The sequence below is a fragment of the Pyrus communis genome, chromosome 14 (assembly GCF_041283825.1).
Source record: "Pyrus communis isolate YQ-2024b chromosome 14, ASM4128382v1, whole genome shotgun sequence".
NCBI lineage: Eukaryota > Viridiplantae > Streptophyta > Magnoliopsida > Rosales > Rosaceae > Pyrus > Pyrus communis.
Window position 1 is genome coordinate 2,677,271 of NC_142578.1, and position 15,480 is coordinate 2,692,750.

Sequence of the window (15,480 nt, forward strand, 5' to 3'; positions counted from 1 at the left end):
ATTATGTACCAGAATTTAGAAATTTCATAGTAAATCGTCCCATTCTGAAAATAACTTCGTAGTTGGAATACATAAAAAAATAAAAAAAATAAAAACTCGGATCGCACAAATTAATTATGTAATTCTTGATTTATCTTTAGAATGATTGTTTTGAAATAAACTTGAGTCATTGCTTTGCAGCACTTTTAAGTTTCCGACACAACTAATCCAGTCGATCTTTATGAGGATTCCGAGAATTTGTTAATCTTGTTAGTTCATCATATATTGTAAGGTCAGAAATTATTTTTAATCTTTTTATTTAAAATTAAAAATAAACAATCTTGACAAAAATTGATCACATAATATATGATAAACGAACACAATTCACGAATTTTTAAGATCTTCACGATTCGAAAAGGATCATGTTGGCACAAAGAAAGTCACCCAGATAGCGGAGAGAGTCAGCGCACTGCGCGCACATAGGGATTGGCTATTCGACGACATGACCTTTTTTTGGAACGTTATGTGGTATGATTATATAATTTCTTTACTCCACTATCCTCAAAAGATGAACATTTGGGACTTAAGACTTTGGAAAATTCTTGGATGGTAAATCAAAGCAAATTAAAATAATTATGTACCTTAGAAATTTCGAAGTAAATCGTCCCACTCTGAAACAACTTCAGAGTTGGAATACATAAAAGAAGACAAAACTCGAATCACGCAAATCAAATATGTGATTCTTAATTTATCTTGAGAATGATTGTTTCGAAATAATCTTGAGTCGTTGCTTTGCAACACTTTTAAGTTTCCGACCCAACAAATCTGTTGCAATAAAAGGAGAAAAATTTTAAGCAGATTCTTTAAAAAATAAATTTTCATAGACACTTTGTTATCTCATATTTTCAGCACATTATTTTATAAGATTGCTAGAAAAATTAATATTAAATTGTAAGATAACAGAGAGTCTATAAAGAATTCAAAACTTTAGGAGAGTCTCTTTGACATTTCTCTTAAAAGGAAGTAAACTTTCTCAATGCTTGTCAATCATGAATAATTTCTATGTTTATTTATTTATTGAACAAATGATATTATTTACATTAAGAGGGAGTGGGTGAACTTAACCTCACAATGGCTAGCAATAATATGGTTTAAACTTGCCTTTAGTAAGAATCGAACATAATACCTCTCACTTATAAGTGAAAATGAATATCATTAGATCGTAGTGCTACATGACGAATAATAATTTCTATGTTGAAAGCATAAGTTTGACTAAACCGTAAATACCAAAAAAAAAAAAAAAAAAGGTTTAACCTTAGACCTAAGAAACGGAAATTTGATCTAACAGCTACAAACATGGATCCTTTTAAAAGTTATAATAATTTTAACCGTTTGATCAAATTTTAAAGATCCGAATTAAGTAATTAAGTGGATTTGATGAATTTGATGAAAGAGATCCGAAGAAAATCTTTTTCCGACGCAAAGTAATCTTTTCCCTTTTCAGACAGTGACAGTGGTCTTAATTATCTCATAACGAATTTTATTCATCAATTAATTAATTTACCACTATCGTATTTGGCACAGCTGCCGGCCGATCCCTCCGCCGCGCTGCCCCACCCGAAAGACGGAAAAACAAAAAAAGAAGAAAATTAAATTAAACAAAAAATAAAAAAAGAAAGCGAGAGTTGCAGAAGACACACAGAGGTGCCCCCACGGAGACAAGGAGAAGAAGACGGGTCGGGTCTTGTAGCTGCTTTCTCCTTCTCAGTCCACTTATCTTCTCTCTCTCTTCTTTCTCTCTCTAGAATTCCCTTTGCTTTCCCTTCCCAAAACCCCCACTCCCTCACTTCGTCTCGGGAATTCAATTCCCCCCTTTGATTTTTTCTCAATTGGCGATTTTTTTCGGGATTTTCTTTTCGCCGGAAGGGTTTGGCTCGTTCGGGTCGGGTTTTGGACCGTTGAAGAATCGGCGAGATCTGGCTGCGTATATTGCTAGGGATCGGAATTGTGATCCAATTGGAGCTGGTTTCGATTACCGTTTTGGATCCGATCGGGGGAGAAACAGCGCCATCAGATGGCGCTGTTCAGACGATTCTTCTATCGGAAGCCGCCGGATCGGCTTCTTGAGATCTCTGAGCGGGTGTACGGTACGTCGCCGTTTCGTCTTTCTTGAGAATTTTGCCAAATTCTGGTCTTTTTGTGCTCAACCTGTTGATGTTTGGGCCAATGCGGTTGAATTTGATGGAAATTCAGAGTCTTTTTTTGGGGTTCTTGTTGAAATGCGATTGAATTTGCTTAGAATTCGATCAAATTTTGTTTTTTCGCGCATTATATATGTTTGTGGATTGCTTTAGCTCAAAATTGTGAACCTTTTAGTGTAATGTGGATTGATTTTAACTAGTTTTGGCTCCGAATTTTGCAGTTTTCGACTGCTGCTTCTCGACCGATGTGTTGGAAGAAGATGAGTACAAAGTATACTTGGGTGGCATTGTAGCACAGCTGCAAGACTACTTCCCAGATGCTTCTTTCATGGTGTTTAACTTCAGAGAAGGGGATAAGCGGAGCCAAATTTCCGACGTGCTTACGCAGTATGACATGACAGTAATGGATTACCCTCGGCAATATGAGGGGTGCCCGCTGTTGCCACTAGAGATGATTCATCACTTCCTTCGTTCGAGTGAGAGTTGGTTGTCATTGGAGGGGCAACAGAATGTGTTGTTGATGCACTGCGAAAGAGGAGGATGGCCTGTTCTCGCGTTTATGCTTGCGGGTCTTCTGTTGTACCGTAAACAATACAGTGGGGAGCAGAAGACTCTTGAAATGGTTTACAAGCAGGCTCCTAGGGAACTTCTCAATATTTTATCTCCTTTAAACCCACAGCCTTCGCAGATGAGATATCTTCAGTACATTTCGCGACGAAATTTGGGTTCTGAATGGCCTCCATCAGATACACCTCTACTTTTGGATTGTCTGATACTTCGAAACCTACCGCTTTTTGATGACGGAAAAGGTTGCAGGCCTTTTATACGTGTTTTTGGTCAAGATCCTTCTACACCAGCTAACAGGAGCTCTAAGCTTCTCTTTCCAACTTTAAGGAATGAAAAGAATACCCACCTCTATGTACAGGTAATGTCTACTTCATGCAACAAAATCTGATGAATAAGATGATATATTTTTTAGCGTTCTTATGAATCCTAATCACAGGCAGAGTGTGTGCTGGTGAAAATTGATATTCGTTGCCGTGTTCGAGGGGATGTGGTTCTTGAATGCATCCACCTAGATGAAGATCTGGTTCGCGAGGAGATGATGCTCCGGGTTATGTTCCACACAGCATTTGTACGATCAAATATACTGATGCTGGGTCGTGATGATATTGATATTCTTTGGGATGCCAAGGATCAGTTTCCAAAGGACTTTAGAGCAGAGGTATGTCATTGTTTATTCTTATATGGGTGTCCTTTTCTGAAGCTATAGGAGTTAAATGCATACTCAAATCTGTATCAGGTACTTTTTCTGGACGCTGATGCTGTTGTGCCTAATATCACCACAGTTGTGGCAAGTGAAGAAAGTGAGGCAGGGAATGCATCACCCGAGGAATTTTTTGAGGTGGAAGAGATATTTAGCAATGCATTGGATTCACACGAAGTGAAGGCGGATTTAGACACTTCCATGGTTCACGACAATACTCCTAAAGATATAGATCAGAAAAAAATCTGGAAGGAGGATTTAGATCGTCAGGCATTTGTAGACTGTACTTCAGATGATGGGAAGCACAGAAAGGACAGAAAGGCAAATTCTAATATTGATGCGGTGAAGGACATTGCTGTTGACGATGTGAAGTACAAGCTCAATGAGGTGGATTCCAATGTCGATGCAGTGAAAGACATTGCTGTGGATGATGGAGATATGAAGTCAAATTTCATCCCTGTTGCTGCTGATGTGCGGAGTCATACTGGATCTAAGGAAGTGGTAGAAGAGGGGTGTCTGAAATTGGAAGAGATGGAAGATATAATTAATGAAGAAGACTGCTGTCCACGGAAGAGGTTAGAGACCAAGGTTGCACAATCAAAACCGAGTGCTGAGGTCTCTAGACTGAAATCTGAGAGATTGCAGCCACCTGCTTATAAGAGACAGCCTTCATTTAATGCAAAAGTAGGTGCAGAAACTACGGTAGCAAAACAGAAGACTAAACAACAAGAAACTCAGGGCACTCCAGCAAAAATAGCAAAACCAAATGCGGTATCTAGGTGGATTCCCCCTAACAAAGGCTCTTATACTAATTCAATGCATGTTTACTATCCACCATCAAGATATAATAGTGCACCAGCTGGTCTTGCCAGTACTGCTTCTTCAAAAGATACAAATGCAAATGCTAGATTGAAAGCTTCTTCTGGAACTGTGGTTTCAAAGGATGTGGAAACTGAACTGAAACATAGTAAGGTGGACCCTTTGAAGCATTCAAAGTCTGCACCAGAGACACTTACAGAGGCATCCACATCCTGCCTGCCATCGACACTACCACCAATCCAAGAGACACAGCCTTCCTCTATTAAAACAGAACATATTGATGCACCAGTAGTGGCCCCTCCGCCTCCACCTCCACCTCCACCTCCACCTCCACCTCCACCTCCTCCTCCTCCCCCTCCCCCGCCCCCTCCACCACCTATGTCTCAAATATCTTCATTGTACACTTCTCCTATGCTTTTGTCACCAGCTTCCCCATTGTCACAGGTAGCTGTACCTCCTCCACCACCACCACTGCCACCTCTGCTAGGTGCTAACTCTGTCTTCTCAAAGCCCTCTTCAGCCTCGTCCTTATTCCCGTCTCCTCCCCTGCCACCACCACCACCTCCACCTCCACCTCCACCTCCTTATGCCTCATCATCTAGCACGCAGAATATTGGTATAGCTTTGGTCCCTGCACCTCCCTCTCCCCCTTCGCGACAATCTGGTGGGCAGAATAGTGGCACCATAATGCCTCCACAGCCTTCTTCATCTCTTTGGAAGGTTGGGTACTCTTCAGCTGCTTGTGTTACGGTGGCAAGTTCTCAAACTTCACCACCGCCACCTCCCCCTCCACCTCCACCTCCTTTTGCTGCAAGTGCATCCAAGCCTTTTGGAGTTGGAGTACCTACTCCTCTGCCACCACCTACTTGTGGTGCACCACCCCCACCCCCACCCCCACCACCACCTCCAATGCAAGGAACTCCACGTCCACCAACCCCACCTCCATTACATGGAGCTTTACCGCCACCCCCGCCCCCACCACCTCCAATGCAAGGAGCTCCACCTCCACCACCGGCACCACCATTACGTGGAACTCCACCTCCACCACCCCCACCACCATTTTCAGTGCAAGGAGCACCTCCACCACCACCACCACCTCCAATGCAGGGGCCCCCCCCTCCGCCGCCACCTCCTATGTATGGTGCCCCACCTCCGCCACCACCTCCTATGTATGGTGCCCCACCTCCACCGCCCCCTCCAATGCATGGGGGGCCACCTCCACCACCTTCAGGACATGGTGCACCACCTCCTCCTCCACCTCCTAGTGGGGGTCGCGCTCCCTCACTGCCTGGAGCACCACCTCCACCACCACCTCCAGGAGGTCGTGTTCCTGGGCCTCCTGCTCCACCTGGACTTCCTGGTGGTGCTCCTCCACCGCCACCCACATTAGGTGCCAGAGGAGCTACTGCTGGTAGAGGGCGCGGACGTGGGATACCTGCCACAGCGCCCCGACGGTCCTCTTGTAAACCACTACATTGGAGCAAGGTGACAAGGGCGTTGCATGGAAGCCTGTGGGAGGAACTGCAAAGACATGGAGAGACTCAAAAGTATTCCATCTTATTTTTCAACTTATCATTCCATTAGCAGCATGTTTTCTGCCATAAAGTTATGTTGTTGATTTGATGGATCTTACATGTTTAACACATGCAACCTTGTATTTTGTTTCAGATTGTTCATTTCAAATCACTAATGTGCTTCTCTTTTAATCTAGTGAGCCAGAATTTGATGTGTCAGAGATAGAGAGCCTTTTCTCTGCTATAGTTCCAAAACCTGCAAACTCAGATAAATCTGGAGGGCGCCGCAAGTCTGCTGGTTCTAAACCTGAGAAAGTCCAACTGGTAATTTTGTACAATTGGTTATTTTACAGTAAAATCATATCTTCTTAAAGTTATGCTTGTTAAAGGGGATTCTTTTCCTGTTATACTTTCTGGGTCTTCCTACCAGTTATGGGATTTGATTATTCTGTTAGAATGTAACCATCTATCATCCATCCCTCCATGTCGCCAGAGTTTTTGTTGCATAGTTGCACTTATATTAATAAGTTGGGTGTGCACGATGCTGCATGTTGGCTATATTCGTTAAAGCAGAGATTTGTTCTGATGAATATTTTTTTTCTTCATTTTTCAATATAATGTCAGATGCTATTACTTCTCTACTTTCTTACTGTGATTCTCTTTGTACCACATTGTAGATTGACCTGAGAAGGGCAAACAACACAGAAATTATGCTCACAAAAGTTAAGATGCCACTTCCTGATATGATGGTAAGCTGATCCAGTTGAATTTCTTCTTACTCGTGGTTCGTGAATATAGATAATTTGCTTATCCGATGAGTCTTCTCAATTGGCTTTTACTTCCCTAATGTTTTTAATGCTGATGTTGTAAATGAATACTTTTCATACTTAGCTAATTATGTATTTATATGCACATTCTCAGGCTGCCGTTTTAGCAATGGATGATTCAGTATTAGATGTTGATCAGGTGGAAAATTTAATTAAATTTTGTCCTACTAAAGAAGAGATGGAACTTCTTAAGGTGTGGCCTTTATTCGTTTTTACAATTTGTGTTTTTTTTTTTTTTTTTTTTTTTTTTCGATTTTGTTGGTTATTTTTATAGTCCTTTTGCACAGTTATAGTCCCTTTTTACAATCTGAAATGACTTCATCTCCTCATCAATTATATATTTTCTTTCTTGTGATTTCTGTTGTTTAGAACTACACTGGTGACAAGGAGACCCTGGGGAAGTGTGAAAAGGTATAACCAGATCATAGTATATTCTCGAAGTATTTGTCTTAGTAGATTAATGACTATAAGAGCATCTCCAATGGTAAGATGGATATTTTGCATCTCCATTGGAGCTTTCCAGCCAACCAAAAATGTATATTACACATTCAAGGGATTGTGCATCTCCCATTGGAGATGCTCTAAGTCGCTGGCCTTTTCTGTGCCATATAAAAAAGCTTTGACCAGATTTTGAATGTTATAAATTATGATTTAAATCTTATTGTGTCCCCATGATCTTGTGCTTTATTAATTTATAATATTAAGGAGACAGAGATTAGTCCATTCACCACTTATTCAGTTTAATTTAAAAATATTCCTCCAATATTATTACACTTGTAAATGTGGCGGCAATGGAAGACTTGAAGATGGCTGATAATCGGTAAACATCAATAAATGATTTCCCGTGACTGTTGAAAAATAAAAGATTTTGAGATGGACCAAATTCTTTTTGCGTACAATATATGGAATTTTTCCATCTAATACCAAGAATTGATATGTTTTGCAATGTTTTAAGGGATATAATTTGCTTGTCCTTGTTTAAGATGCTAAATTACACTTCTATTGGTTTAATCGGTGTCTTAATTAGATATAGGAAAACCACAAATAAAATTAGCGAGGCACTACATAAACTTTATTGAATGGTCAGGTGGAATCATTTCAGATTAGTTTCTTGGAGATATTCCCAACTTTTGTGATAGTAGTGCTCTGCATTACATAAACTTAAGTTTTTGAATATTGTTATGTTTTATGTTGCTCGGAGAATTTCAATAATAGCAGTTATGTTTCAGATGTTTTGAGTGCTTATTGGATTGTAATTTCCCTTACATATTTACAGCTATAACTAATTGTCAGATATTTAAAGTCTCTGTATATTTGTAATGTTTCAGTATTTTTTGGAGTTGATGAAAGTGCCTCGGGTGGAGTCAAAGATGAGAGTTTTTTCTTTCAAGATTCAGTTCGGCACTCAGGTTTGGTAGTATGTGCTATTTTGTTCCTGATGTTAGTAAATGTGACCTCATGTTTTTCTCTTTGCATCATTATCTAATTTTTGACCTCTTTTGCAGGTCTCAGAATTTAAAAGAAGTTTGAACACAGTAAACTCTGCATGTGAGGAGGTATGTCAGTACTAATAATGAATCGCTTCCTGCAGTATATAGATACCGATATTAACTCAGCTACTCTTTTACTGATAAATTAGGTTCGGAACTCTGCTAAGTTGAAGGAGATTATGAAGAAGATTCTTTTTTTGGGGAACACATTGAACCAAGGAACTGCAAGGGGTATGTTATATTGGAATTTGTTATGTTTGTTGACTTTAGAGCACGTAGGAAGGTTGTTTTATGTGTTGCTTAAAGTAAGAACTTTAAGATAACGTATTATTGTAGACAGGGAAGTATTAAGATAAATTATGTGAAACATGCTGGAGAATTAAGAGTTACCGGCAGAAGCATCCTTTATTTGAAACCAGCTATTTCGTATTCCATTTTAAATTCCCATCTGCGCTTAGCTTTATTTTTTTGTAGCCCTTGTGAAATGATATGAGTTGTTAAATTATTTGTACAGGTGCTGCTGTTGGGTTTAAGTTAGACAGTCTACTGAAGCTCTATGATACACGTGCGTCTACTAGTAAGATGACACTCATGCATTATCTTTGTAAGGTATGTTTCATTTTTTTTTTTTTTTTTTTGGGTTATGAGTGAATATATTGACACTCATGCGTTATTGTCTGATGAGAACTAACAAATAAGAGATGATTGCGTGCAAAATTTCTTGTTCTTGCCAAATGTTTTTGGATACAAGTTTTCTCTCAGATGGATATGTTGTCTGTGTCTTTTGTGTAAGCGGAACTTACCATCAAATTTTGATTCTAAGGTTTGGCTTTCTTGTGTCTTAGATCCTTGCATCTAAATCACCGGGACTTCTTGATTTTCACCAGGACCTTGTCAGCCTGGAACCTGCAACAAAGGTGCCCATTTGTTTCCTTGCTGTTAATTTAATTGTAAGCATTGTAGTTAAATTTTGCATGTGACGAATCTTGTTTCCATGCAGATACAATTGAAGTCTTTAGCAGAAGAAATGCAAGCCATAATCAAGGGGTTGGAAAAGCTCAATCAGGAGCTGACGGCATCAGAAAATGATGGCCCTGTGTCAGAGGTTTTCCGTAAGGTATTAAATCTTTCCCTTTTAATGCTAAAAGGCCAGTCTTTTTCTTCTTCTGGTTTCTTTATGGGTTCCCTAACAATTTTTTTGGTATTTGTTTTTATTGTTGAATTTCTAGACATTGAAAGAGTTCATTACTGTTGCTGAGACCGAAGTGGTATCTGTGACGAACCTATATTCTGTGGTGGTAATACGCTAATTATCAACTGTGTCCTTGTGGCCGGTCTTATTTTGTATTTTATGATCTCAGCATTGTCATTTGCTTTTGGTGGACAGGGTAGAAATGCAGATGCACTTGCATTGTATTTTGGTGAGGATCCCGCCCGCTGTCCATTTGAGCAAGGTTAGTGGTGGATGGGGGTGAGGGTTTTTTAAGTTTTTAGATTTTGGATTTGGTAAGAGAGTTTATGTTTTCGGTGGAACCTTTATGTTTTTTATGGGACGGGGGTTTTTCTGGATGCGCACAATCTGTAATTAACTCTTTTCATGTAGACATTCTGAAACTAACTATCATCATATTAAAAACCCATTTTTGATGACTGCAGTTACTGTGACTCTCTTAAATTTCGTTAAGTTGTTTCGGAAAGCACACGAAGAGAATGTCAAACAGGCTGAATTGGAGAAGAAGAAAGTCGAAAAGGAAGCTGAAATGGAAAAGGCCAAGGGCATCAACCTCACAAAAAAACCACCAAAATAGGTGAAGATTATAGTCACTATATTGCTACATGGAAAGTTGAGCTCTCCTGCCATACTTGCTTTTAGGACCCAGTGTTCGGTCGCAGTGTTCCTAACTAGTTGCAAGGAGCATATTTGCTTTTAGGATCCTGGTTGGAATCCCTTTCTCAGAGCTTGTGCAACGGAAAGCCCTTCGAGATTTATTTGGGTGAGGGCAGAAAGGGCAACTGGTCGAGTCCTGCAGCATTCGAAGTTGTGAACTATGCATGAATCTTAACTATACATGCTTGACAAGATGTTCAATCGGATGATCACGGCCAACTGATCAATCATGCGGGATATCATACAAAGAGACCGGACCTTGGCTTTCACTCGACAGTTCTATCCATTAATTGAGAAGCAAGGGTTCCCCGAGGCAATCTGGTTTCGGCTGCCGTCATGATGTCGGATCTGGCCCCTCTGGCATCCTTGTGAGAGCAAAGTTCAGTCTCGGTTCAGCCTAGGCGATCAGGTTTCGGCTTTCACCATTCGTTTGGCATAAAATGTACAGCACACACCAAGGAAGATGCCATTGGGATCTGTAAAGCACCGGCATTCCTGCTGTACCGTTAAATACTGTACAAATCACGCTAACCCCTCTCTCTGTAGTTTAGAATTCAATTCATGTTCGTGTAACATATAATTTAGTTCCTCGTTACGTTGAAATTTTGGATAGGAGACCCCGTCGTGATAGGCGTTGTATAGGTGATCAGGTTCAGAAAGAAACTAGACGAACGACGGGGAATTTCTTTAATTTTTTAGGGTAATTGTAAAATAAGTATAGGCTGGTTTTAGAAACTGACTGTTGTTTCCTTATGGTTGTTAGTCGAAAAGTGTACTTCATTCATGAAATGTATTTTTTTGGTTAAATAAAGGGGCTAATAGCCCGAGAAAAGAGAAATTACAAAATAATGGTGCGAGGTCGAGAGACACCAGAAATTATAAAATATCAAACAATGATAAATGCTTACAAATTATGTTTTCGAATGATTTTTGTAGTTTTCGCAAAATCAATATGAAAAATCCTTGCGCTACATTTTTTGGAAAAATGCCATAAAAAATGCGATCGCGAGTTTTCACAAGATCTTTTGCAGACACAATTAGAGAACAATTTACGCAGGCCGAAACATCTATGAATTTTCATGCATGAATTGTAAGAATTTATAAACGGTTGCAAAATGTAAATTTCATATTGCTCAATCACTCCGGTACATTTACATTGGAATATGACCGATATTGTTCGTTTAATTCTAAGCCAACACAAAACTAATCAAGATTTATAAGCATCTGTCACCAGCTGGTCCACAATTTAAAAGAAAATATGACTTGAATAACAAAAAAGGAAAAAGAAACAAAGAGACCTAAATGTATCATCCACACTGCTAAAGTTGACAATCTAACTTAACAAAGCAACTAAATTAAATTGGAATAAAATAATAATAAGCTTTTTTTTTTTTTTTTTTTTTTTTTTGCAATGCCTTTTTTATATTCTTTCCTCTATAAACAAAGAAAGAACTAAAAATGGATTGGTTTGAACTTTGAAGTTTGAAGGGTCCTTTGAATTTCTGAACCAAAATTCATGGAAACACTTTCATGGAAGCACTTTTGACAGCCTTCAAATCTCCACGACTTTCTTCGTCGTCTCTGTGTTCGATCCGCCGAGAACTCGGCTTGCAGCTTTGCAAGAACATAAAGCTCACAGTAGTATCAAGAACAACAAGAATTGAGTACAAATAAGCAATGAAAACACCCTCCATAGCCATGGAAGATCCGAGCTTTCCTGCGAAATGATAAGCTCGTACGACTCGGTATTGGAACAATGCTTCAACTGCAGCTAGGGTTAAGCTGACAGGCAGAGCAAGACAGAGAGCCGTTGAAGTTCTTCCTCTGATCAAAAGACAAGCCTTGAGAAGTGCCAAGTAACCACCACTCTTTTGTGCACCTGATAGAACCAATGCAAGATTGCATATTATGAGTCCATTGGCAAGAACAATGGAGTACAGAACTGCCCCAGATACCGATAAGAAGAGGAGGGTGTTCGGAGAAGAGAAACCGAGTCCTTCGAGGACATTGAAGGCGATGAACAAGAGAGAAAACATTGTTGCATTGGCAGAGAGGATCAAAAACGAGTTGTAGACATGAGTGTGGAGGAGTGGGGTGTAGAGAGAAATTGTGGAAAGAAACGATGGGTGTGACGAGGTATTCGGTTTTTGGTGGTGGCTGAGAGATTGGATTACAAAAGCCTTGGTTATGAGGAGGAAGGTGAGGGAGAATGGGAATGTGAAGATTGAGGAGGTGATGGTTTGAGAGAGCTTGTTGTTGAGAATGGTGAAGAATTCCAAGGAGGGAGGGAAGCCGGCGGCGTCAAAAAGGCTGTGCAGGCGGTTGTAGACGGCGGGCAAGAGGGCGGAGCTATACGGAAGAAGTGCTTGTGAGATGAGAACTGAGGCTGAGAAGGGTAAGGCAATGACTGCTGCAATTGAGGTGAAGTATTGGTAGTTTAGAAGGAATGTGTGGACTGATTTTCTGATAATCCTGCCTGCCTTTTCCATTGCAAGAACTTTTTGAGCCTTCTTGCACTCCAAGGGAGAGGAAATTGGTATGAAACTGGGTGTGTGAATCACAGATTTGGGTGTGTATTAGAAGAGAAATGTCGGTTCTCTTCTGTTCCCAAATTTTTTATTTGGGTCTCTCTCTCTCTCTTTCTCTCTCTCGGTTGGTGTCTTGGATGCAAGGACTGGCCAACAACTAAAACTAACAAATTTGCAGAGGTGGAGTTGTTTGGGAAGGCTATTGTTTTCATCAAAGAAATATTTGGAGCCTTTTATGACTTTGTAATCTCCAAATTCCCAATAATGTAATTGGACAAAGGAGGATGTTGTGGCAATTTCTTGAGTAAAATTTTGAGTAGAAAGAAACCTTTGTTTTGGATTGCTTCAAGTATACTTTTTTTTGTTTTTTTTGTTTTTGTTTTTTTGTTTCATGATGATAGCATCATTTTTTTTTCCTTGACTTAACTTCAAAGAACTGTTTTTTGATTTGGATATAAAATCATATGAAAATGTAAACCCTACATATTTTTCTGGAAATTCTTATTGGGGAGGGATATGTGGCACCACTTTTTTACACTAATTTTTACGCACGTTTTTGTGGGGCCTACTTTGTAATATATTTCAACGATACTAAATGTCTATGTTTTAGGTCTGTCCTCAAATATCATATCTACCAAAAACTACCTAAATCTGAACCTATATAACTGTTGGAGTAAGGGTTTAGGGTTTCTTTGTAAAGCCGTATTCATCCATTTTCTTCGCTACAAATGAATGTCTTAATGGTTTTGGACTTATCTAATGTTTTGTAAGGATAATTCATTGATGATGTTCTAAAACATAAACAGTTTCGATTATTAAAACACATTATAAAGTAGGTTCCACAAAAATGTGAGTCAATAGTTATACAAAAAGTGGTGGCACAAATCCGCCCCATGTTTAATGGTATTTGAAAAAGTTATTCTGCATTCTTCCAGAATAAAAAGTAAAAGAAGAAAGAGGGTAGGATGACTATTAGAATACTAAATACTAATAACAATCTCCTAATTTATGAATTATCATATATATGAAAATTTGAGTTCAACTCTAAGAAGACAAAGGTAGATCTTGTTGTTTGCCAAACATATCTATACATGCATGAATTTTGTAAAAGATAAAAGGTAGAATACTTCTCTTTTTTTTTTTTTTAATTCAAAAGGGACCAGCTAGTCGCAAGTTATGACAATTAAACTTCTATAGGAAAAAAAATTATAAATATAGAGAATATTAAATAATTAGTTAATTAATAATTTATTAATTTATCAATTAACTAATACCTTATTAATTTTCAACTAATTAATAACTTATTAATTTATTAAGGTATTCTTTATTTTCTAAAATATTTTATATTGTAATCCATGTATTTTTTTTAACCAAGTAAAATTCATGAATTTACTTTCTTTTTTTTTCAAAAATAGATTGTGCATTGTTGAATATACTACATTATTTTATTTTATGAACATTTAAACAAACAAAAACTCTGTTTAAACAAACAAAACAGAAAATTTTGAATTTTGTCATAACCATTAAACAAAGTTATATGAGTAATTTTTTTGTTAAGGTTTAAATATTTGGGGCTTTTATCGTTAACTTTATTATTCTTGAAAGTAAATTCTAAGATAAATAGACAAACAGTTGACCTTCACGCGACCTGTAAAGTAGTCCTTAGTTTGTAATGTTTCACGTGGGAATAGTATAATTCTTAGCTTGCAATATAATTATAATAATAGCTACGTACGAAATAAAAAGGAAAATGAAATGTCGAAATAAATTAAATACAAATTGGTTTAGAATAAGATGTGTTACCTTCTTGTTCTGTCAACAATTATTTATGATAATAACAGGACCCTATCATTTTTTAACATAAATCCTCACCGTCGATTTTCATATTAAATCAGATCCACTGATAGATGCCTCCACCTCTTGAATTTCTGCGTAAATGCACATCATCCATTTTTTGGCCCATTATTTATTAAATTGAAGGTATTTTTTTTTTCATTTTGATCTTTATTTAACATAGATTTTCATGGAATGACAAAATGATTGATGTTGGACAAACGCATGGACCACTTCTATTGATTTCAAATCTCAATGACCAAATTGAGGAGTTAGGTCAATCTCAGCGACCATTTTGGCTAAAATGCCATTTTTTTCTCTAAGGCAGTTAGAGGGATAGAGCTAAGGGAGCGAAAAGGGTTTTCCATGAGATGAGAAATGAAAACTATTAGCCCCACATAGGGTTTGTGAATAAGTGATTGTTTGATAATGAGCAAGGAATATGTCTTTCTGCTAAACATGATGTATCGAACTCATAATTCATTAGATACTTTTTATGAATGTCAACTAAGTATCGTAAATAAATTACGCCCGGTTGTTCAATCATTTGATAACTATTATGTCGCATATGTTATTGATATTGTCAATAACTTGATTTTACAGTCCTATACGTGTTATAAGTATGTTGAACTTTTAAGAAAAGTGTTGTTAATGGAGAAATTGTGTTAGTATGAGAGGAAATGGTTTTTAAATTTTATTGACTTAAATAATTAAATGAAATAATATTAGTGAAATTCTGCTGAGTTAATCAACATCACTAGGTATGTTTAGGTGAGGAGACCTATTCCGATGGCCCAATATGTACAAAGATGATGAGGGATTATCGTCTTCATCATGCGGTTGAGCTTGGTGCGCAGACTTTTGACTTGGTTGGGTGCTTACTTCCCTGCTTTGGTGAAGTGTCTGTGTTTGTGGTGACCTTCTAACTTACACATAATTAAAACCAAAATGTGTTGTATAAGGATTATGAGTTCACCTCGCTACATTCCATGTCAACTTCACATAAATAAATAACAAAAATACTACTTTTATCATATTTTTCGTACCATATTTTTAATAGAGATGGAATCATGTGTATTGGTGTATTCTACCTCAATTAGAGAGGTTTTAACGAGACATCTATTATGGGTTGGT

At 38.1% G+C, this 15,480-nt stretch overlaps 2 protein-coding genes across 7 annotated transcripts; one reads left to right on the forward strand and one right to left on the reverse strand.

Annotated features, from left to right (window-relative positions):
• The first annotated feature begins 1,635 nt into the window (after positions 1-1,635).
• LOC137712613 (formin-like protein 20) lies at positions 1,636-10,834 on the forward strand. Of its 6 annotated transcripts, none has more exons than XM_068451719.2 (17): positions 1,636-2,126; positions 2,402-3,105; positions 3,184-3,405; positions 3,484-5,813; positions 5,978-6,104; positions 6,458-6,529; positions 6,702-6,800; positions 6,977-7,018; positions 7,936-8,016; positions 8,113-8,163; positions 8,247-8,328; positions 8,612-8,706; positions 8,943-9,014; positions 9,098-9,214; positions 9,327-9,395; positions 9,485-9,551; positions 9,754-10,834. In XM_068451719.2, exons 1-17 carry the CDS (start codon positions 2,054-2,056, stop codon positions 9,903-9,905), a joined length of 4,455 nt encoding a protein of 1,484 aa, XP_068307820.2. In that variant the 5' UTR covers positions 1,636-2,053; the 3' UTR covers positions 9,906-10,834. The 6 variants fall into 6 exon arrangements, 2 of the variants coding, with proteins under 2 accessions (XP_068307820.2, XP_088540212.1); XR_015955687.1 differs by having other exon boundaries at positions 1,660-2,126; positions 7,936-8,024; XR_011065232.2 differs by having other exon boundaries at positions 1,660-2,126; positions 7,936-8,021.
• Positions 10,835-11,082: 248 nt separating this feature from the next.
• Positions 11,083-12,801, reverse strand: LOC137712395 (uncharacterized). The gene has a single exon (XM_068451482.2). It carries the CDS (start codon positions 12,472-12,474, stop codon positions 11,500-11,502), a length of 975 nt encoding a protein of 324 aa, XP_068307583.2. The 5' UTR covers positions 12,475-12,801; the 3' UTR covers positions 11,083-11,499.
• Positions 12,802-15,480: the final 2,679 nt, after the last annotated feature.

Bases quoted from the DNA above. Each gene is read 5' to 3' on its own strand.
- LOC137712613 (XM_068451719.2), top strand. From the start codon at position 2,054: ATGGCGCTGTTCAGACGATTCTTCTATCGGAAGCCGCCGGATCGGCTT. The intron at 6,105-6,457 runs GTAATTTTGTAC...ACCACATTGTAG, and splicing joins AACCTGAGAAAGTCCAACTG to ATTGACCTGAGAAGGGCAAA. The intron at 8,017-8,112 runs GTTTGGTAGTAT...CCTCTTTTGCAG, and splicing joins AGATTCAGTTCGGCACTCAG to GTCTCAGAATTTAAAAGAAG.
- LOC137712395 (XM_068451482.2), bottom strand. From the start codon at position 12,474: ATGGAAAAGGCAGGCAGGATTATCAGAAAATCAGTCCACACATTCCTT.